This window comes from Sus scrofa, chromosome Y (genome assembly GCF_054392235.1).
Source record: "Sus scrofa isolate SSC_HxYL_T2T_F1_AM1 chromosome Y, Sscrofa_HxYL_maternal_Yorkshire_Landrace_v2.0, whole genome shotgun sequence".
NCBI lineage: Eukaryota > Metazoa > Chordata > Mammalia > Artiodactyla > Suidae > Sus > Sus scrofa.
This window is the reverse complement of record NC_139402.1, coordinates 8815253-8838796: the sequence shown is the minus strand read 5'-3', so window position 1 is coordinate 8838796 and position 23544 is coordinate 8815253. Positions and strand designations below refer to the sequence as shown.

The 23544-nt window shown below is 43.3% G+C and overlaps 1 protein-coding gene across 1 annotated transcript in view; it reads left to right on the top strand.

Annotated features, from left to right (window-relative positions):
- The window catches only part of LOC100154011 (anosmin-1), a 201311-nt gene that overhangs the window by 157148 nt on the left and 20619 nt on the right, over positions 1–23544 (top strand). The window contains exons 7-8 of the mRNA XM_085008999.1: positions 6475–6680; positions 9940–10084. Coding sequence (XP_084865125.1) covers positions 6475–6680; positions 9940–10084 — 351 coding nt within the window. The remainder of the gene's footprint in view (positions 1–6474; positions 6681–9939; positions 10085–23544) is intronic.

Sequence of the window (23544 nt, the reverse complement as noted above, 5' to 3'; positions counted from 1 at the left end):
CGTGTGACAACAGATGTGCATTCCTCCAGGGGTGTGAAGCGACTGTATTGGCTCTTTGCCCATCCTAGGCACAAAGTTGTTCCATTACACCTGTTACGTTGTCAGTTGCAGCATCAACCACAAAAGGTTCAGAGAGGAAACCATAAATGTACCTTCCTGAAACCCAAATGTTCCATCTTTTTTTTTTTTTTTTTTTTTTTTTTTGCTAAAAGCACATGTTAATGATCATTAACAAAAGGAACTATTTTTCTCCAGTGCTGAAGTTGGATATTCATGCTATGTATTGACTATATCTTGCCCCGGAAACTGTGTAAAGGGAGCTAATATGGCCTTGCTATTTCATTTACCTTTGAAGCACTGTTTGCTTTGTGCTTTCTGAGATGCGTTTCTGCAGATAATTGGGAAGGCTGTGAAGAGGGCGTGGCCGAAGGGGAAAGAGAAGTGAGATGTGAGAGTAATGCTCGGGGGAGTGGGGAGGGAGGGAGGCTCTGGTCCTGCGATATGACTCTGACCCTCTCCCTCAACACTCTTGAACTAGTGAGTTAAACTCTCTGCTCCTCAGTTTCCTCATCTGCAAAATGGGAACAAAATGCCAATGTTTGAAAACCAAAGTACAGGAAGTCAGAAAGAGAAAGACAAATACCATATGATATCACTTATATCCGGACTCTCATATACGACACAAATGAACCTTTCCACAGAAAAGAAATGCATGGACTTGGAGAATAGACTTGTGGCTGCCTAGGGGGAGGGGGAGAGAGGGGGATGGACTGGGAGTCTGGGGTTCATAGATGCAAACTATTGCCTTTGGAATGGATAAGCAATGAGATCCTGCTGTGTAGCACAGGGAACTATATCCAGTCACTTATGATGGCACATGATGGAGGATAACGTGAGAAAAAGAATGTATACGTGTTTGTGTGACTGGGTCACTGTGCTTTACGGTAGCAATGGACAGGACACGGTAAACCAACTATAATGGAAAAAATGTAAATCATTATTAAAAAAAAGTACAACCATGTGCTTATTACTTCAGAAATAAGCGGTGCTTCTGTCTCATTTCAAGAAAGTAAATGGTGCATTGCTTTGCAAGGACTCTAGGTCAGGGGTTGGCAGTCCGTGGCCTGTGGTCCATATTGGACCTGCTACCTGTTGCTGGAGATAACATCTCATTGGCACGGGGCCATGCGCTTTGGTTTCTATGTTGTCCGCAGCTGCTTTTGAGCTACAGCGGCAGAGTGGAGACGCTGGTCTGCAAAGCCTGGTATTCCCTGTCTGTCCCTGTTCAGCACGAGGCTGTCACTCCCCGCACTGGACCAGGATGGGCACATCTCCCAGCAACACGGACATGCTGACTTTTCGTAGGGACAGGGGCCCATCGTTCTGATGATGATGGCACGGCACAGGTGTAGAGATGTGGCAGATGTGCCCTGTGAGAGCCTCAGACCCCCCTTGCTGCCCTCGTTGTCATTCTCAGGCCTGCCTCTGCTGCCAGTTATGTGAAGGACCTCAGGCAGGTCACTTTACCTGCCCAACCAGTTAAGGAGCTCCCGTCACTGTGCGGAGATAAGAAACCCGACTAGTATCTACGAGGATGCAGGTTTGACCCCTGGCCTCGCTTGGTGGGCTTAGGATCCTGCGTTGCTGTGGCTTTGGTGCAGGCCAGCAGCTGTCACTCCAATTCGACCCCTAGCCTGGGACCTCCATATGGTGCAGGTGCAGCGCTAAAAAGACAAAAAGAAAAAAACAACCCCCCCCCCTCCAGCCCCATCCTTACCAGTTAAAAAAAGAGGTCAAATAGATAAATCATAGAATCCCTTAGGGCTTTAGCATAATGTGCCGTCTTTCTATACATGGAATTTTTTCCCACATGCAAATTTCCAATGACATTTCAAAATTTTAATACAAGCGAATGTGTAAACTGAGAGAAAAGATTTTGTCAATATTTCGATAAAGTGCATATACTTGATTTCATAATGTAGAGAACCATTGCACAAGGCAGTGAATGGCTGCAATATGGGCATTTGTTAGGACCCAGTAAAATCTTTCAGATTAACAAGTGAGATGGACTCTCTCACCCGACGTCTTCCTGCGACTAGGTACATGAATGAATCACTGGATTGCGGAAGATAATTGGGGCGATAAACAGATCTCTGCTATTCATTCTGGGCTTCGTTATTTATTTATTTATTTATTTAGCTTTTTTTTTTTTTTAAGGCCACACCTGCAGCACATGGAAGGTCCCAGGCTAGGGGTCAAGTCAGAGCTGCACCTGCTGGCCTGCACCACGGCCACCGTAATGCGGGATCTGAGCCGCCTCTGCCACTTACAGCACAGTTCGTGGGGACACCGAATCCTTAGCCGCCCCCCCCCCCCCCCGAGTGAGGCCAGGATTGAACCCATGACTCGTGTCCTTATGAATACTAGTTGGCTGCTTCTTTTTTTTTTTTTTTTTGCTTTTTTAGGGCAGTAGCTGCAGCATATGGATGTTCCCAGGCTGGGGTCAAATCAGAGTTACAGCTGCCAGCCTACACCACAGCCACAGCAACACAGGATCCGAGCTGCGTCTGTGACATACACCCCAGCTCAGCTCACAGCAACGCCAGATCCTTAACCCACCTGAGCAAGGCCAGGGATCGAACCTCATCCTCATGGTTCCTAGTCGGGTTCATTAACGGCTGAGCCATGAAAGGAACTCCTCTACTCAGCTTCTTAACCTGCTGAGCCACAACAGGAAAACTCTTGCCCTCCCAATTTAAAAGTGATTATTTGGGGGAGAAAAGAGAGTGGGGGTCTCTCATCTTGGTAATTAGAGGGTACCACCTTGGTCCTGTGAATATTCAGATGAGCCTTATTTTTGAGAAAATGTGAAGCAAATTTTTTAATTCATGTATTTGAAAGTGTTATTTCCTAATGCCGTTTTCGGAAACTATGTTGTTTCCTGTTTCATAATGTTTCACCAACGAGGTGAGGTTATCCTGAATTTTTATAATCGCATCTGAGGTATGAGAAATTGTTCCAGGACCGCAGGAAAAGATGTCGTGAATGAGGTAGATTAAGGAAATGACGAAAAGCCAGTTCGAGTTGACTTTCTTAACTTGGAATTTCTTTGGAAAAGGAGGAGACTTTGAGCTTTTCCTGTGAACCTAGAATATCTGAAAAATTCACATACATCATTTCAGCATCATTGAACCTGTGAATGGCTGGGATTATCTTTACACATTTTAAACGTTTCTCTTGCTTTGAAGTGATGATGCACTTGCTAAGTAGCTTCTGTCTCAGAAAGGTCTGCAGCAGCCTTTGTAGGTGAAGGACTGAATCCCCCCTCAGAGGAAGGGGCAGTCTCTGAGTCTCTTATTTCAAACAAGGCATCGCCCTGCTTTGATTTTGCTTCCCTTCCTGATCTATGGTTTATCCCTTCCCACTGACAGGGTTTTAACCTGCAGCGGAAATGTCCCTTTACAGAGTAGAGTCAACATTTAGGCACACTCTGCTCTTCCTTCAGTAAATGTTTACTGGGCACTTGCCACATGCAGGCTACGGGCCCCAACGCTGGAGAGACAGGAGTGAGCAAAACACATAAAAACTCCTCTCTGGACGAAGGTTTCATGGTCGTGAGTGGAGGCAGATGGCAAACTAAGGAAAGAGTAAGTCAGTCGGTTATCAGAGCCTTGGAAAATAGCAGATGAGGAGAAAATCACGGTGAGATTTTGACAGGAGGTAGAAGAAAGTACATGAAGCTGGTCTGACTAGGGAGACATCTGGTCGACCTTCAGTAGGTGAAGCTCTTGCAATTAACTCTCTGTGAGGAGGTGTTTGGGCAAAGTCTGTGGGAAAGTCTCAGGAGTTCCTGGTTTTCGTGTCTAAGACATAACAGGGGAACCAGTGTGGCTAGGGCAGAGGATCAGGTGGGAACAGGAAAGAAGGCTTGAGGGTTATGTATCGTGACGGGGGCAGGACTTGAGGAGGCTGCTAGCACTTTGACTCCAGGTGGATGGGGCTCGGTGGGGGATGGAGAACTTCTGGCTGATCATGCAGAGCTTGGGTCCTAAAGTCACTGCTGTTGTACTAAGAAAGGCTAGAAGGCTCTGCCATGCTCAGGGAGAGAGGATGGTAGCTTGGCTCAGGGTGTTATTTGGGGAAAGCAGTGAAATTCCAGATAGATTTTGAAAGTACTGATCAATAGGATTTGCTCAAAGAATGAGAACAGAAGAAGTATAGGGTCCCAAAGTTTGGGGCAAGAACAGCTGGAAGGAGGAATCAGCGTTTCCTGAGATGGGGCTTCTGCGGTGGGAAGCGGGGGCTGGGAAGGATTGGGACTTTGCTTTTGGACACGTTCATTTTCAAGTGCATCTGAGACCTCCCAGCGGTTCTGATGGGACGACCTTCAGCACTTGACTCCAAGGTCAGAGGCCAAGTCTGGATTGCAGACATACCACTGAGAGTCAGCAGCACAAAGCCCTTTTTAAAGCTGTGACTGGCTGAGACCCTCGACAGGGGGTGCGGATGACACGGGGCCCCCTCAAGTTCGTTCAGTGGCTGGGTGCTGTCCTGTACAGAGAGGCCAGGATGGGAAGGACCTTGAGGAGAGGTGGAGAAGGCAGAAGGGACCACAGGACCATCCGGTGAGGAGGGAGTCAAGAGGAGAGCCCGGCTGGAGGCAGAAGCAGGGTCTGAGCTGGGCATTGGTGTGGATGAGCAGACTGTGGCTGCCTGGGTGGCTCTGCCAAACCAGCACAGCCAGGAAGCCTGTGCTTCCTGTATCGCAAGCACAGGAGCCAGTGCTTTCCTCCTGGCATGGAACCAGTGATCTTTCCACTTCCTACTTCTGCCACCAAGGGCGGGACTTTTCAACTTCTACCCGGAAATCACCTATTGTACAATTTTATGTTTTACGTAAAAATACATATTTTACGTAAAACATAAATATCTATAGTTATATCAACATTTAAAATAAAATCTATAACGTATATTTAACAGAAATATATTTACCCAGACTCACCGCATCAGCAGATCTCAGTATAAGTCCTGGGTGTTCCCAAAGGGTTCCTGATGTCGATTGTTTGAGAACTACTTGGTCAGAAATACCACCTAACATGCTTTGCATGAGCCATTAGCCTAGAAGAGCAACTACAGTGTGTAGCACTGGAAATTCTGTCTATTATGATAGAACATGTAATATGAGAAAAAAGAATGTATACATGTATGTGTAACTGAGTCACCATTGCTGTACAGTAGAAAAAATATATACACAAATAAAAGATTAAAAAAAGTCATTATCATGAAAAAAAGATTAAGCAACCCACCAAACCTCCAGAACTTATATATCTTACAGAAAAGCAACAGATTTTTAAAAACGATTCATGTTTCCATCATTCTAAAAACACAAATGGTCCTGAGCGTCAAAACATGGGTATTTTGTTCCCCAGTCTTCTTCATTTATGTCGCGTTACATACATCTTCTTTGCCCCTTTGATGCAGTTGGCATTATACTTAGAATTAGTTTCCTGGGCAGGTGTCTTGAAATTAAATCATCTGTAGATCATGTGTGGTGAGTGGCATCTATACTTGGTCACAGGTGTGGCCAAAAATGAGGGTCCGACCGTCAGCTTCACGCATCCTCAGACTTCTTCGTATATATATTTCAAGTGGACATGCGTAGAGGAATCATCCAGGACTTTGTCTCTCTCAACAGGCGAAAGGGGTGTGTCATGTGACAAACTAGAAATGGTGAAACTATAAAAATGTTATCCGTCTCTCATCCAGTTTGTAATGTGGATTTTTAAAAATGGTTTGCTTTGGCTGTTGTCTCTGTGTGGCTCTTAACTTTTTTTTTAACTTGTACCCACGGCCACTATGGATGTTCCTGGGCCAGGGATGGAATCCAAGCCACAGCTGCAGCCTACACCGCAGCTGTGATAACGCTGGATTCTTTAACCCAATGCGTTGGGCCAGGGATCGAACCTGTGCCTCCTCAGTGACCCGAGCTGCTGCAGTCAGATTCTTAACCCACTGTACCACAGCGGGAACTCCTGCTCTTAACATTTGATGCAAAGATCCAAAGCTCCAAAGCCACTCAGATAAAAGCAGGTACTTTTATGAGCGGGTCTCTCTTTTTCTTCTCAGAATTTTCAAAAGCTTTTTGACTTTGCTGACCTATTTACTGTCAACCACCCTAAATGGAATTTGGCTGTATTTTACAGAAATTTATCAGTTTGGGCCCCCTGAAAATTTGGTAGGTTTGCAGTGCTATGGAAATGCTGAGACAACCGATAGGGCCTGACATATTTGTCTCACAATTTTGTAGACTGTATTTCAGCTTGAGGCTTCAAAAGGGCATCTTCCTTAGTGCTTGTTCCCAGCTCTTGTACCTATAAAGGGTCGTCTTCCTGCGTCGACCCCGTGGTCCTTCCTGTACAGAGGTGATGCTTTTGTGGTCCGACCTGGTGCTGGAGCTTTCTCTTGGGATTTCAGATCCAGCCGCACCACCGGCCCCAGCCAACCTCCGGCTCGCAAACTCCACCGTAAACAGCGATGGGAGCGTGAGTGTGACGATGGTTTGGGACCTGCCCGAGGAACCAGACATCCCCGTGCATCACTACAAGGTGTTCTGGAGCTGGACGGTCAGCAGCAAGTCACTCGTGCCGACGAAGAAGAAGAGGAGGAAGACCACGGAGGGGGTAAGTGCCATTGAGGCGGGCTGACCTCTCACAGGTGCCTCACCCCGAGCACCTGGTCTGCGAGTGGGCTCTGCTGAGCTGAGAGGAGGGATGGACGAAGGGCAGGTGTCCGTCCCTTCCTTCTGACTGAGCGAGTCCAGGAAACAGAGAACGGTGCCACCTGTTTGCCTTTTATATTATAGGTGAGAACGGCTGCGTCGTGTCTGTGGACCTACTCAGGTCCAAACGGCCAAACAACTCCCCACATCAAAGGAACAAAAATCATCTCCCTCTTACCTGTCTAGCCGTAGAAAATGACATAATTCAGAATATCCTTGCCATTTGAGTTGTTTGTTTTTAAGCAATCCTTCTAACTCAAAGAGCCAACACTCGTGGCACTTCTGTTGCATGTTGCAAGGGGCGCCCATCTGTAATCTAATCACTGGACAGCAGACGGTTTAGAAAATGCACATGGGACAGTATATTCTTGGGATTGATAAAAAGAACTTGGAATGGCTTGTTCTCCAGATGCCAAGAAATAAAATCTGCGCTGACCCATTTTATGCAATGAAATTTCCATAACAGTGAACATTTTGCATCATATGAAGCTCTTAATGCATAAAAAGGAGTCGTTCGGGTCCTTTGAGGACACAGTCCTTTATGTTGTCATAAAACTTACACACCTTTCCCCCTGATTTATAAAGGTCAATTCCATAAGTAAATACATGTTGGAAACTGCTTTAAAAGGATAGTAAGACTTTTTAAAAGATTTTTACTTGTCCTATTATAGTTGAGTTACAATGGTCTGTCCATTTCTGCTGTACAGCAAAGTGACCCAGGCATACATATATATATATATATATATATATATATATATATATATATATATATATACATTCTTTTCCTCAAATTATCCTCCATCATGTTCCATCACAAGTGACTAGATAGAGTTCCCTCTGTGTGTGTTTTTTGCACTGAAATTTCCAATATCCTTGCCATTCCGAATGATAAACCATGTTGCCACAAGTTCCTGTCACTTATATTTATGTGGGCTTCTATTTTTGGTCTTACTTATAAGAAACCTTCTGACAGTGCCAGATTTTATCTTGAAGGACTTCGCAACAACTGACAATTGGTAACGTGTGCTTATCTCCTAGAAAGGGCTGAAAGAGATAAAGCTGCAAACTCCCAGGGATGGAAAGCAACACGTGATGTGATAAAATGCTGCCCCTGCCCCCCCCCATGCCATTAATAATGAAACAGCATCGAGGATTAATCGGGAAGTGTGCAGTTCATTTCTGGTATATGTCAATTAGATAAAAATGAACGGCAAATTGAATTATAATCGTTAATAGGCCCAGAATAGCCCGAATCCTGGGTCACTCTCGTATGAGTGACGTATATTTTTAGATCCAGGCTGTAGGTCATGTCAGCCATTAAAGATTAAAATCTGACCCACTGAGAATTCGGATTAGAAATTGGAAATTACAGAAGAACACGAGAAAGCATGAGATTTTCTGCTCGGGGATCAACGTCTTTTCATTTCCTCGGATTCCACCCTAATATCCGTGGTCACTTAAGAGGAGTGGGCATTTTCAAGGAACTGCTCTTTCAAAAGTGAATTTTGTTTTACTTGGTTGAAGGTAATCGTTGAGGAAGACTGATAGGCAAACCTCCAAGAAGCCATATAGAAAGAAATCAGGCATCGGTCGTTCATAGACAGGCTCTAGGCACAATAAAAAAAGTCCACCAACATGCACACGTTCGTGGTGATGCCATGGAGTGTGTGGCTGGGCGCTGCTCTCAGCCCCACTGCTGGAAACGCAGTCCTCACCTTCCAGAGTGGGTGATGGACGACAGCTGAGTCCTGAGAACTAACCCCTTAGAAGCCCCAATCCTGTAATGATGCCACCTGCTCACTGACAGGGAGTGAGTGTTGGCGTCCGGAAATGCCCATGAAGGTCACGTGCGCTCCCTGAAAGGACCCAAAGGGATGCTGAGCATGCAGACAGGTCACTGTGGCACTTACACAGGGGATGTGCTTCCGTGATTCCATGTGTGACCTCTTCAGGCGGTGACACCTTGAGGGTGGCACACGCGGGCATGAGCCCAAGGGCTTGCTGCTGGAAAGCACTGCTGCTCACCGCCTGCTGTGTGGTGTCGTGGTAACGATGGACACATTTTTTCCATCACAAACATTAATACCACCAATCAGACCATATTTATAGACAAGACTTTCTTTACCTTCGGAGCCACTTTCTGTCACAGGCACTGTATTTTGACAAATGTTTTAAATTCTAAGACAGCAACTTATTTCTCTTAGCCCTAATTTTTTTGTTTGTTTTTTGTTTTTTTGGGGCTGCACCTGTGGCATATGGAGGTTTCCAGGCTAGGGGTTGAATCGTATCTGTAGCTGCCAGCCTACACCACAGCCACGGCAATGCGGGATCCCAGCTGCGTCTGCAACCTACACCACAGCTCACGGCAACACCGGATCCTTAACCGACTAAGGGAGGCCAGGGATCAAACCTGTGTCCTCATGGATACTAGTCGGATTCGTTTCCACTGAGCCATGGGAGGAAATCCAATCCTAAATTCTTGTAACAGATTTTACTCTATTATTAAACCTGCAAGCCAATTTAAAAAAATGAAAACTCTAAGCATTTTGTCAGGTCGATTTTTCTAATGACTTTGTGGTGGAAATTTACTCACAGAAGATTTAGTATAAATATCAGAGAAATATGATGAATGCCAATGCGTGATTTTTTTCAGCCACGTGCTAACACAAGCCTCTGTTTAGTTTGTTATAAACAGCTCTTTGCTCTGTAAGGTGGTATCTAGAAAGGGGTGGGGCAGAATTATTCATTTCCCGGCTCCCAGAGAGCATCCAATAACTGGATTAGAACACAGTTTCAAGACAAGGGTTTGGGCCTGTCTGTGACATTAATTTTGATCTGCAGGAAAACTGCATTTTCAGCTGCTAACAGTGTAGGAAGACTTGTGATCTTAGGGAGGGTGGGGATTTCCTGCTATGGTGCAGTGGGTTAAGATCTGGTGTGGTCTCTGCGGCCTGGAGGGTTCAGTCCCCGGCCTGGTGCAATCCATGGGTTAAGGATCCGGCTTTGCCGCAACTACGGCTGGGATTGGGTTCCTGGCCTGGGAATCTCCATGTGCCATGGGGCGGAGCTGGGCTGCCTCGCGAGGGCCCGGGAGGTCTGCAGGGACGCCGAGGGGCAGGAAGGTCTGTAACGGGCTCTGCGTGTGTTCCCTGCACTTGCAGTCTCAGAACTCCGTGACGCTGGAGCGGCTGCTGCCCAACTGCGAGTACACGGTGGAGCTGCAGGCCATCGCGTACTGGGGCCAGACGCGCCTCAAGAGCGCCAAGGTGTCCCTCCAGTTCACGTCCACACACGCCGCCCACAACAGTAAGTGCCCTTCCGCGCCTTCTCCGGAAGCCCTTTTCCCCACCTGGCGTCAGATCACAGCGCCTCTCAGAGTGAGTGCGTCTCGTATGTGGCGTCTTGACATGGAAAAGCTTCATTGCACCAAGAGTGCTGCTCTGCCGTCTGAACATTTGTGCTCAGTGTTTACTTTTGATTGTATCTTATGATTTTTATCTATATTATATGCAATATTTTGGTGTCATTAATGGACATTTAAGAGGACATGTCTCATTCTAACAGATGTTTCTATTTCCAACTTTAGGGTCCTTAAGCACATGCGTCCTTGTTTTTAAGGACGATCCGTTCCGTTAAATTGTTAGAAACTGTTGCTTCCTACTTGCAAACGTGACGTGTCCTTTTTTTATTGGTTTTCCCCAGGGGTCCCAGGTACTGCAAAAGGCTTAATACTCCGTTGGGGGATGTGACTCAATCACTCCCGTTTCCATTTCTTTATTTCCAGTGTTTGTAAATGAGTCTGTTTGCCATGAGCTGAGCCAAACAGAGCGTCTTAGAAGATGCTCACCTCTGAGTGGGGAAATGAGTTACCTGGGTCCCCCGCTTTGCTCAGAGTGGGGACTGGTTAGAAGGCAGTGAGGAAGCTCCTGGCTGGGGATCTGGGGGCCAGGCAGAGGAAAGGAGAGCCTGGGACAGGCTGTGGGGTGTCTCCGCTGATGCTGCCTCCCCAGGCTCGCAGGGCCCCTCCATACCCTCCATGCCCGACTGCCGGCGGCCTCAGTCAGACTGGGACCATGTTATAAGTGGTGGAATTTAGGTCGGGCAAGGCTGGCTCTGCAGGTCAGACGCCATGGTTGCCCACAGTCAGCTGCTCCCACCTGAGACAAAGAGGATCCAAATGAGCAGGTGCATCTGAAACGATGCTTTGGAGAGAGTTCTAGAAACAGAGCTTCCTACCCATTTGAGAAATAGTCCTTTTGGTGAGTAAATGGATTTGGAAAACCTGTTATTTCTATGTATACACCTGGGTATAGTATACCTTTTTTCCTACATTCTCATGGAAACATTTCTGTGTTTAGTAACTTCACGGATTTTTTTTAAATGCCATCCCCCATTCATGCATGAGCTGTGTCTAATGATGGGAATATTTACTATATTCCACTATATATATTTATACATATAAGTGTGTGTATTATAGTATAAACATGTGCATGCTGTTATACATAGACTATATACTGTGTACATTATATAGTACGTATGTACTGTGTATGTGCGTGTTTACATGCATAGGTACATATACACATACATGTGCAAACACACACATTACTGCCAGCACTAGACACACTGCAGCCTCTGCCTTGACTGTGCCTAGTGATTACCCAGAGCTGTAGGGAAGCCTGGAGGCAGACACACCACCAAGATGGGAGGACCAACCAAGAGGGCAGCATTCCCTCTGGGTTCCGAGGAATGGGGGCTCCATGGCCATGAGGCATGGGCATCACCCCCCGCGCAAGTGCAGAGTGGGAACAGAACATCCGGTGTGCAGAGGACTCAGCATAGGGGTGGGAACTGAAGGAGGGGAGGGGGAGGCAGTCCCCACCACCCACAGAGACCTCGCAGCCTGACACTCCCTGAACTGCAGCAGCCCCACTGGCTAAGGGGCATTTTAAATGTAACATCCTCAATCGCTTCTCGGCCTTTTGGCTAAGATCAAGTGTAAATGTAACATCCTCAGAACCAAGCTCCAGACTTCCCCTCACATCTCTTCCTCTCCCAGGCTCTCCTGCCCCCAAAGACTCCATCATTCACCCCTTTTGTTCAAGCCAAAGATCGAGGGGTCACTCTTCACGCTTCTCTTTCCTTTCTCTCTAGAAATCCAGTTCATTAGAAAGTCCTTTTGTCTGATTTCAGATTCTGTGTGGGATCGGTCCAGTGCTTTCCCTGCATCAGGCCAATGTCACTTTTCCTAAAAACAAATCTGCTAATTATTATGTGGTGCCGCTTTCTTAAATATCCAGGTTTCAGATAGCGGTCAAAGCATTCTTTAGACAGTATGAACCACACCGCAGATTTCTCTCCCTTCCAAGTTCCATTTGTTACCTAGTCTTCTTTTCACTTCTCCTCACATCTCATCCTTTACTGTTTTCCCGCTTCTGCTCGGAGGCTTCTTCTTTCTATTGGTTTGGGGGATTCCTCTATTGTGTAAAGTAAGTTTGCCTTTTAGTCTCCTTCTGGTTTTTCCAGTAAATGTCATTCTTTCCCCCTTAGAAACTGGTACAGGATTGTTAACTCTCAAAATTCCGTATGTGTTTATGCCCACAACCAAGAACAGGAGAGGAAAAAATCCAACCTCAGCTTGCCGTTGTCGAAGTCAGATCATCTAAAGCCGACTCACAGTCCAGCCCACAGACAGAACAGTTATGCACCTCTAGGGCTTTCTACATCTTCCTGGGGTGTCCCCACACAACCTCATCATAAACTCAGTGAGATCCTTTTTTAAATTATTACTTTTTATTGAAGTATAGTTGATTTACAATGTTAATTAATTTCTGCTGCACAACAAAGTGATTCAGATGTACATATGGATACATTCTTTTGTGAAATATACTTTTGCATTATGGCTTATCATAGCAGATTGAATATTGTTCCCTGTGCTATAGAGTAGAACTGTGTAGGTTATCCAATCCCTATAGAATAGCTAGCATCTGTTTACCCTAACCTCCCCGTCCATCCCTCTTTCAGCTCCTTCCTCCTTGGCAACCACAAGTCTGTTCTCTATGTCATGAGTGTGTTTCTGTTTCATAGATAGTTTCATTTGTGTCATATTTTAGATGCCACATATAAGTGATGTCCTATGGTATATGTCTTTCTCTTTCTGACTTACTTCACTTAGTATGATAATCTCTAATTGCATCCATGTTACTATGGATGGCATTACTTCATTCCTTTTTATGGCCGAGTAGGAGATATATATATATATACACACATACATACATACCACATCTTTTATATCCATTGATCTATTGATAGACATTTTGGTTGTTTCCATGTCTTGGCTGTTGTGAATAGTGCTGCTGTGAACATAGAGGTGCATGTATATCTTCAAATTAAGAGTATTCCCTGGATATATACCCAGGAGCCGGAGTGCTGGATCGTAATGGTAACTTTCAGGTCTCTGAGAAACCTCTATACTGTGTTCCATAGTGGTTATACCAACTTACATTCCCACTAACAGTGTAGGAGGGTTCTCTTTTTTTCCACACCCTCTCCAGCATTTGTTATTTGTAGACTTTTTGATGATGGCTCTTCTGACCTGTGTGAGGTGATTGTAGTTTTGATTTGCATTTCTCTTAAATAATTAGTGATGTTGAGCATCTATTCATGTGCCTGTTGGTCATCTGTATGTCTTCTTCAGAGAAAGGTATATTTAGGTCCTCTGACTATTTTTCAGTTGGGTTGTTTGTTTTTTTTGTTGTTGATTTGTATGAACTGTTTGTATAGTTTGAATATTAACCCTCTGTCTGCTACATCACTTGCAAATATCGTCTTCCTTTCTGTAGGTTGATTTGTTTTGTTTATGGTTTGCTTTGCTATGCAAAAGCTTGTTAAATTTGATTAGGTCACATTTGTTTATTATTTTTATTCTATTACCTTGGGAGACTGACCTAAGAAAACTTGGATACAATTTATGTCAGAGAATGTTTTGCCTATGATTTCTTCTAGGAGTTTTGTGATATCATGTCATGGTTAAGTCTTTAAGCCACTTTGCATTTATTCTTCTGCATGGTGCGAGGATGTACTTCATCGGTTTACATGCAGTTGTCCAACCTTCCTAGTACCACTTGCTGAAGAGACTGTCTTTTCTCCCTTGTTTATTCTTGCCTCCTTTGTCAAAGATTAATTGACTGGAGGTATGTGGGTTTACATCTGGGCTTTCTATCCTGTTCCATTGATCTATATGTCTCTTTTTGTGCCAGTACCACACTGTTTTGATTGCTGTAGCTTTGTAAGATAGTCTGAAGTCTGGAAAGGTTATGCCTCCAGCTTTGTTCTTTTTCCAAATGACTGCTTTGGCAATTCTGGATCTTTGGTGGATCCATATAAAGTTTAGGATTATTTGTTCTAGTTCTATGAAAAATATGATGGGTATTTTAATAGGATCATATTAAATATATAGACTTCTTTTGAGTAGTATGGACATTTTGATAATACTAATTCTTCCCATCCAAGAACGTGCAATATCTTTGCATTTTGTTGAATCATCTTCAAGTTCCTTTATCAATGTTTTACACTTTTCAGCATATAAGTCTTTCACCCTTGGGTTAAGTTTAAACCTAGGTGGGTTTTTTTTTTTTCCAGTGGAATTTTAAACAGGATTGTTTTGTTACTTTATATTTCTGATGTTTCATTGTTAGTGTAAAGATATGCAACAGATTTCTATATGTTAATTTTGTATCTTACTACTTTGCTGGACTCATTTATCAGTTTTAATAATTTGGCATGGATTCTTTGGGGTTTGCTGTGTAGATTATCATGTCATCTGCAAATAGTGACAATTTTACCTCTTCCCTTCCAAGTTGGATACCTTTTACTTCCTTTCTCTCTCTCTCTTTTTTTTTTTTTCTCTTTGTCTGATTGCTGTGGCTAGGACCTCCAGTACTATGCCGAATAGAAGTGGTAAGAGTGGGCATCCTTGTCTTCTTCCAGATTTTAGTGGGAAGGCTTTCAGCTTTTTCCCATTGAGTATTATATTGGCTGTGGGTTTGTCATAAATGACTTTTATTATGTTAAGGTATGTTTCCTCTATACCCACTTTGGTAAGAGTTTTTATCATAAATCGATGTTGGATTTCATCAAATGCTTTTTCTGCATCTATTGAGATGATCTTGTGGTTTTTGTCTTTTCTTTTGTTAATGTGGTATATCACATTGATTGATTTGTGTATATTGAACCATCCTTGTGAACTTGGGATAAATCCCACTTGGTCGGGGTGTATGATCTTTTTTTAATGTGTTGTTGGATTTGGTTTGCCAAAATTTTGTTGAAAATTTTTGCATCTTTTCTCAAAGATATTGGCCTGTAATTTTCTGTTTTGGTGGTATCTTTGTATAGTTTTCGTATGAGGGTGATGTGGCTTCATTGATTCATAGATTACCTTTGGGATTGTTTCCTTCTCTTCAGTTTTTTTTTTTTTTTTTTTTTTTTGAAGAGTTTCAGAAGGATTGGTGTAAGTTCTTTGTATTTTTGGTAGAATTTGCCTCTGAAACCATCCAGTCCTGGCCTTTGGTCTGTAGGGAGTTTTTAAATTACAGATTCTATTTCAGTTCTATTGATGAGTCTGTTCAAATTGTTCATTTCTTCTTACTTCAGTTTTGGTGAGCTGTACATTTCTAGACACTCTTCTGTCTCTTGAGGTTGCCAAATTTTTTGGAATATAATTGTTCATAGTATTCTTTTTTTTATTTTGCCATATTGATTATTATGTCTCCTTTTTCATTTCTTATTTTGTTTATTTGGGTTCTCACTCTCTTCTTCTTGGTGGCCATGGCCAGAGGTTTGTCAATTTTGCTTTCCCTTTCAAAGAACCAGCCCTTGGTTCTTTTCATTTTTTTCAATTGTTCTATAAATCTCTATTTTATTGATTTTCTCTCTGATCTTTATTATTTCCTTTCTTCTGCTAACTTCAGGTTTTATTTTTCTTAATTCTTTTTAGTGTTAGGTTAGATTGTTTATTTGAGATTTTTCTTGATTTTTGAGGAAGTCCTCTATCTTAGATGCAAAAGTAGTGCTTGAGCTGCATCCCAGAGATTTTGTATGGTTATGTTTTCACTGTCTTTTGTCTCAGAGTATTTTTTAATTTCCTCTATGATTTCATCATCAACCTATTGGTTTTTTAGTAGATGTTTTTAGTCTCCATATAGACTTTTTTTTTTTCCCCTCATTTCTCTTCCTGAGGTTGATTTCTAGTTTCATGCTATTGTGGTCAGAGAAGATGTTTGAAATAATTTCTGTACTCCTAAATGTGTTATGGTTTTGTGCCCTAGTACGTGGTCAGTTGTAGAGACTGTTCCACGTAAACTTGATAAGAATGTGTATTCTTGGTTTGGGGATGTAATTTCCTGAAAATATTGATTAAGTCTAAATATTCTGTTGTATCACTTAGCATCTTTATTACCTTACTGATTTTCTGTCTAGAAGATTTGTCCATTTATGTGAGTCTCCTTTATGGGAATATTATTTTATTCCCATCAGTTTTTCTCTTGATGTCTGTTAGCATTTGTTTTGTGTATTTGGGTGCTTTTATATTAGGTGCATATATGTTGACGAGTGTAAAATCCTCTTCTTGTATTATTTCTGTTATCACTAATTAGTATCTTTCTTTATGCCCTTTGTTTTAAGGTCTACATTGTGACTCCCACTTTGTCATTTCCATTTGCATGAAATATGTTTGTCCATTCCCTCACTTTCAATCTATATGTGTTCTTTGTCCCAAGGTGAGTTTCTTAGAGGCAGCATATTGTAGGCTCTTGTTTTTTTATCCAGTCTGCCACTTTCTGACTTTTGATTGGTGCATTCAGTCCATTGACATTCAAGGTAATTATAGATATGTATGTATTTATCACCATTTTAAACTTTATTTTCCAGCTGATTGTATATTTCTTCTTTGTTCCTTTTCCTTTTTGCAGTTGGATGATTTCCTTTTGTTTGATGCTTGTGTTCTTTTTGGTTTTTTTTTGTGTGAATCTGATGTTTGTTTTTTATTTGTAGTTGGTATGTTTTTCAACTATGTTAACCCCTTCCTATATCTAAAATTTGCTTTAGAGTAATAGTCATATAGGTTCAAACACTGTCTTAACAAAGTCCATATTTTCTTACTCTCCTTCCCCACATTTTATGATTTGGATGACCATTATTCATCTTCATGTGAATCCTCTTGCTTTCCCTTGTTTATTGTCGCTTTTACAAATAGGTTTTATTTCCTTTATGATCTGTATACTGGCTTATGTAAGTGATGACTTTTCCAGTTGGCATTTCTTCCTTCCTTCCTAGATCTTCTTTTCTCACTTATGCATGTATGTATGTGTGTATGTATGTATGTATTTTTGCTTTTTAGGGCCCCACCAGCATCATATGGAAGTTCCTAGGCTAGGGGTTGAATCAGAGCTGCAGCTGCTGGCCTACACCACGGCCTCAGCAACACCAGATCCAAGCTGAGTCTGCAACCTGCACCACTGTTCATGGCAATGCCGGATCCTTGACCCACTGACTGAGGCCAGGGATTAAACCCGCATCCTCATGGATACTAGTCGGTTTTGTATCCTCTATGCCACAATGGGAACTCCTGCTTCTTTTCTCTTTAGAGGAGGCCTTTCAGTATTTCTTTTAGGAAAGGTTTAGTACTGCTGTATTATTTTATTTTATTTTATTTTTCTGTCTTTTTGCCATTTCTTGGGCCGCTCCCACAGCATATGGAGGTTCCCAGGCTAGGGGTCCAATCGGAGCTGTAGCCACCAGCCTACACCAGAGCCACAGCAATGAGGGATTCGAGCTTCGTCTGCAGCCTACACCACAGCTCATGGCAACGCCGGATCCTTAACCCACTGAGCAAGGCCAGGGATCAAACCCGCAACCTCATGGTTCCTAGTTGGATTTGTTAATCACTGAGCCACGACGGGAACTCCTATTCTTTCAGTTTTTGCTTATCGATAAATCATTTTTCCTCCTATTCTAAATGATTATCTTGTGGTTAGATTCTAGGCTGCAGATTTTTCCCTTTCAGAACTTTGAATATATCTTGCCTCTCCCTTCTGGCCTGCAAAGTTTGTGTAGAGAAATCAGCTGAGAGCCTTATGGGGGCTCCCTTGTAATTAACTCTGTTTTTCTCTTGCTGCCTTTAGAATCATCTCTTTATCTTTCACTTTTGCTGTTTTTATTATGTGTTGGTTCATCTTGTTTGGGACCCTCTGTACTTTATGTATCCAGATATCTCATTCCTTCTTTATGTTTGGGATGTTTTCATAATTTCTTCAAATACATTTTCAGTACCTTTTTCTCTCTTTTCCTTCTGGAATCCCTATAACACATAAAAAGGCATGCTTTATATTATACCATAGATCTATTATATTGCTTTTTATTCTGTTTTTTTTTTTTTCCCCAATTTGGCTTTCTGCCTCCTGTCCTTATTGGATGATTTCCATTATTCTATTTTCCAGGTCACTTATTCGTTCCTCTGCATTATTCATTCTTCTGTTAGCTCAGCTTTCATCTTGGGAAATGAGTTTCCTAATTTTTCTTGGCTCCTCCTTATAGTTTCTATTTCCTTTTTATAGTACTCTGCATTTCTGTTGATAGGCTTTCTTAATTTCTTGAGTATTTTTATTACCTTATTTTTAAACATGATACCGGGTAGACTGAAGAGGTCTGTTTCATTGTTTTTTTCCTTCAGGGGAATACTCTTGGTCTTTTAACTGGGAGCAATTCCTCTGCTTCTTTACTGTACTTATATTTCTCTTACTCTGTGAGTTTCAGAGAAATAATTGTCTACGTGGTCTTGGAGGTTTATTTATATGTGGGAGTGCCTCTGTGGGGCTAGCATGAGTTTAATATTTGGGGTGTGAGGGCTTTTTTTTTTTTTTTTTTTTTTTGGTTTGGATGCCTGCTGCCTCTGTCCTCAGTGTGTGCTGTCCATTATCCCCTTGATAGGGGGTGTGCAGATGCAGCAGCTGGTGTCTGCTCCCAGGCCCATGATGGCAGTGGAGGCAGCTTGTAGCTGCTCCTAGAGCCTGTGAGGGCAGCAGTGGTGGCTCACATTTTCCCAAAGCCTGGAAGGGCAGTGGCTCCTGATTGCAACCACCAGCCCATGAGGCTGGTAGTTGTCACTTGCAGCTGCTCCTAAAGTCTGTAAGGGTAGCTCCTGAACACTCCTAGAGCTGATGTAGGCAGTATCCTGTTGCCTGGGAGTGTGCAGGGGAAGGGGCTGCAATGGCAGTTTGTACCTTTGCCCACTTCCCTAACGATGGCACCTTTCATCTCTGGCTGCTCTAGGCTTCTTTGGTGTACACGCTCATTTGTGGCCACTCCACACGGCAGCGCCTTTCAGGCTGTCTCCATGCAGCCAATCCCCGTCCTCTCCCTGGATCTGTCCTCTGAAGCTTGAGCTTCAGAATCCAGTCCCCACATGCACCGTGGGGAGCACCAGGCAGTGGTACTGACTGTGCAGGTCTCCCTGTGTTCTGGCTGCTGCCAATCAGTTGCTGTGCTCTCCTCCAAGGCTCGGCAGCTCCCCCTCCATCCTGGCTGATCTGCCCACCAGTGAGGGGACTTCCCAGGGTGCGGGAACCTTTCTTCCTTCACAGCTCCCCACCTTGGGGCACAGGTCCTGTCTGGATTCCTTTCTCTTGTGTTTTTTCTTTTGTCCTACCCAGTTATGTGGAGACTTTTCTTGCCCTTTCAGAAGTCTGAGGTCTTCTGCCAGCTTCCAGTAGATGCTTTGTGAGGATCGTATCACGTGTAGATGTACTTTCGATGTATCTGTGGAAGGAGCTGAGCTCTAGCTCCTCCTACTCTATTTGGATTGCCCCCTGATTGTTGAGATTCTCTTTACCTGGCCTTTTCTCTCCTCAAGTATGATCACACACCTTTCTCTCTCACTTGAATCCATATTGTGTCCTCAAGTCTGAACTCCTCCCTTTGAGGGACCACATGGGTCCCGTCAGATACAAACACATCTGCCCCTCGCCTGTGTTATCCCCCTGTCCTGTGCAGTCTCAGGTGGACGCCTCCTTCCCTGTGCATGTGGGAGATTCCACTGTGTCGGGTAGACCTTCCCTCCTCACCTTGACAAGGACATATGCGGAACCAGGATGTCATCTAGGTCAGAGAACACGCATCATCCACCCGCAGGCTCACAGCAGCCATCAGCTGCAGACGCGCCAACACAGTCCATTGCATTGCTCAGAAATACCTGTGAGACCAGGTCAGACAGCTATTCCCACTCTTACCTACAACCTGGCCCAACTCCTCTTCATTGGAGACATTGATGCTGAGGGCTAAGGTCACTTTCTAGTCATCTTTTAAAATTTAGATAACATGTTACCTGGCCAATAAGGAGGTAGGACGGGTTATCCTACCAAGGGCACTTTATTCTAGGCTTAACTGATTGCTGATACGTGAATTCAGAAGAAGTAACCTCATGAAGTACCTGTCATATACATATTGTTTGGGTGTCAGGGTAGCTTACAGAAGAGACTGGCTTTACAAAGGATTATGCAGGATGTAGCTGAGTACCTGTCAGGATGTTATTTATAACCCAATGCTGATGTATAATCTCATAAACACTAGTATATAACTTCTGCAAGAACACTGTGTATTTCATCATGCACCAACTAGAAGTAAAGAATAATTACAACTTTATAGTGTAAGCAAGGGAAATTATATTTTATGGGGAGGAGAGTAGTAAATGTCAGCATATAAATTACTTCTCTGAATTATATTTTTCCAGGTCTCCAGGCTACTAGGTGGTGTAATGATAAATATTTCTATGCAAGCAAAGGCTGCATGCTCATAGCGTTATATAAAAGGGTCCCCTAAGGAGGAAAGACATAATACTCTCTTTAATGGAAATGTTATGTGCTTTTTTGGAGGCAGGAGGAATATTTCCAACTGTTTTATGTACTTGCCTCATGCAACTGGACTCTTCTTCCAGCTCTCCAAAATAAAACCTAGAGTTGAGAGGAAATACCCAGAATCTCTCAATCTGGAAGGTTAATCACAATTTTGGCCTTTGGAGAAAGGGCCTCGTCATTCAGTTCTCTCCACTTTCAGGACTATTAAAGAGTATACATCAGACCTCCCACCTTTCCGGAATGTGAAGGAATGATTTTCATTCTAGTTCTGTTTCCTGGTGAGAGGGGAGGGCAGCGTCAGGGACAGCTTCCCAGGACTGAAGCGTAACTTCTCCATCCTTTGCATGTGGCCCATCCATGCATGTCTGTGCCAGATTCATCAGTGAAGCAACAAACTTTCAAGCTTTAGATGGTATATGGTGTGTGTGTGTATAATATATATGTGTATATATACATATATATGTATGTGTATATATATGTATACATATCCATGTAGAATGAAAAATGGAATGTTACATAGGGTATAAAAGAAAAACAGAATTCACAAAGAACTTAAACATAGTTTTCTAAACTCTCATGGTTACCCACTGGCAAATTCTTAACATCACAGATTATTAAAGGAATTAGAAGCATAAATGGGCTTGTGAAAATCTTAAACCTTTAATTCTTTAAAAATAATAACATCAACTTTAGGAGTTCCCTGGTGGCTCCATGGGTTAAGGACCCAGCATTGTCACTGCTGTGGCTCTGGTCACTGCTGTGGTGCAGGTTTGCTCCCTGGCCTTGGAACTTCCACTTGCTATGAACAAGGCCAAAAACAATAAAACCGAAACCCCCCAAACTTTAGGTGTAGGCAGCAGGATTCTGTAACCTCATGGTGGTGCCAGGAGAGGGATACGTTTTGGAGCAAAGTCCTGTGAGTTTTCTGTGTGTCCCACCTGTGTCCTCCAGGCTCCAAGCTTGTGGTGCTGGTGTCTGCAGACTGTGACTCATAAAGTAATAGCCTTTGATAATTGTGATGTATAAGCAGATGTATTTGGTCTTGGCGCATTCCTGGCCCAGAACTCCCTAAACCCTTGAAATGTCCTAAGTGACAAGAACGATAAAGGTGTCTTTTTTATGTGAATGTGGTGATTTGGGGAAAGCACCTAAGGAGGGGGTGATCACTGGAAGAACCGAGCTGGGATTGGAACATTGCAACTTTCAGTTTCTCCTTCCTGCCCCCACCCCTGAGGAAGAGGGAGGGGCTGAAGATTGAGTTCAGTTGTCCAGGGGGCTAGGAATTTAATCAGTCATGCTTGTGTGACGAAGCCTCTGAAAAAATGCAAGAGGACAGGGTTCTGAGAGCGTCCGGGTTGGGGAACATGTGCTGAGGGAGTGCTGTGCTCCGAGTGGGAAGCTCCAGCCCTTCACACGCGTCTGCATCTGGAACATCTGGCTCTTCCTGACGTCTATCCTTCCCTTTCTTTCTTTCTTTTTTTTTACCTTCCATTTTTCATATACCTAAATCAGATTTTACATTTAGGCATTATTACCTTTGAAGACAGATGTCCTTGTTTCCGTGAGTTAAATATGAGCTTCCACGACAAGCAATATTGGCGGGAACATTTCTATATGAGTTTTTCTCTGTTTACAGGTCATCATCCTTAGAACAATCCTTTTTTTGTGAACTTGTTTTTAATGGATGTGCAGTTGATACTGTTGTGTTAGTTTCAGATGTACATCAGAGTGATTCAGTTATATATTCATAGAAACTGTTTCAAATTCTTCTCTATTATAGGTTATTATAAGATATTGAATACAGTTCCCTGTGATACACAGTGTGTCCTTATTATCTCTTTATTATTTATTTATTTGCTTTTTAGGGCTGCACCCGCGGCATATGGAGGTTCCCAGGCTGGGGGGTCAAATTGGAGCTGTGGCTGCCGGCCTACGCCACAGCCACAGCCCCACAGGATCGGAGCCACCTCTGTGACATACACCACAGCTTAGGGCAATGCTGGATCCTTCACCCACTGAGCAAGGCCAGGGGTCGAACCTGCATCCTCATGGATGTTAGTCAGATTCGTGAACCACTGAGTCACGATGGGAACTCCTATTACCTCTTTTATGTACAGTTGTGTATATGTGTTAATCTCAATCTCCTCATCTGTCTGTCCCCCCTTCCCCCTTTGGTAGCCACTAGTTTATTTTCTAGGTCTGTGATTCTCTTTCTGCTTTGTAAATAAGCCCATTTGTATTATTATTATTATTATTTTTAGATTCCACATGTTAGTGATATCATAGGGTGTTTGTCTTTCTCTCTCTGACTTACTATGACAGTCTCTCGGTGCATCCACTTTGTGCAGCTGGCATCATTTCATTCTTTTATGACTGATTAGTATTGTATGATATATGTATAATGCACCACATCTTTTTGGTCCATTCACCTGTCAATGGACATTTAGTTTGCTGAGTTTTATTCTTATATAATAAAGAGGTAATCTAATCAGTACAGTATTTCCCTGAGTCCTGTGAGCCGCACTGGCACATTCATTGCATCTGAAGAGAGGATCCCTGGAACCTCTGCTCTCTAGCAGGTCATCAGAAGACACAGCTGACCTGGACTTGGGACTCACATCTGAAGGGGGCAAGTCGTAGAAGACTGAGCCCTTACCTGTGGGCTCTGATGTTATCTGCAAGTAGCCAGTGTCAGAATTGGACTGTAGGACACCCCACGGGGGTCTGAGAATTGGGGGTGTGGGGAACCCCCCATACACACTGGGTTTGGGTGCAGAACCCTTAGGCCTAAGCAAGGTGTCTCCGTTGTCCACTCATTTGACGTAAACTAAAATATAGGTACCAAGTAATGTAAGTATCCAT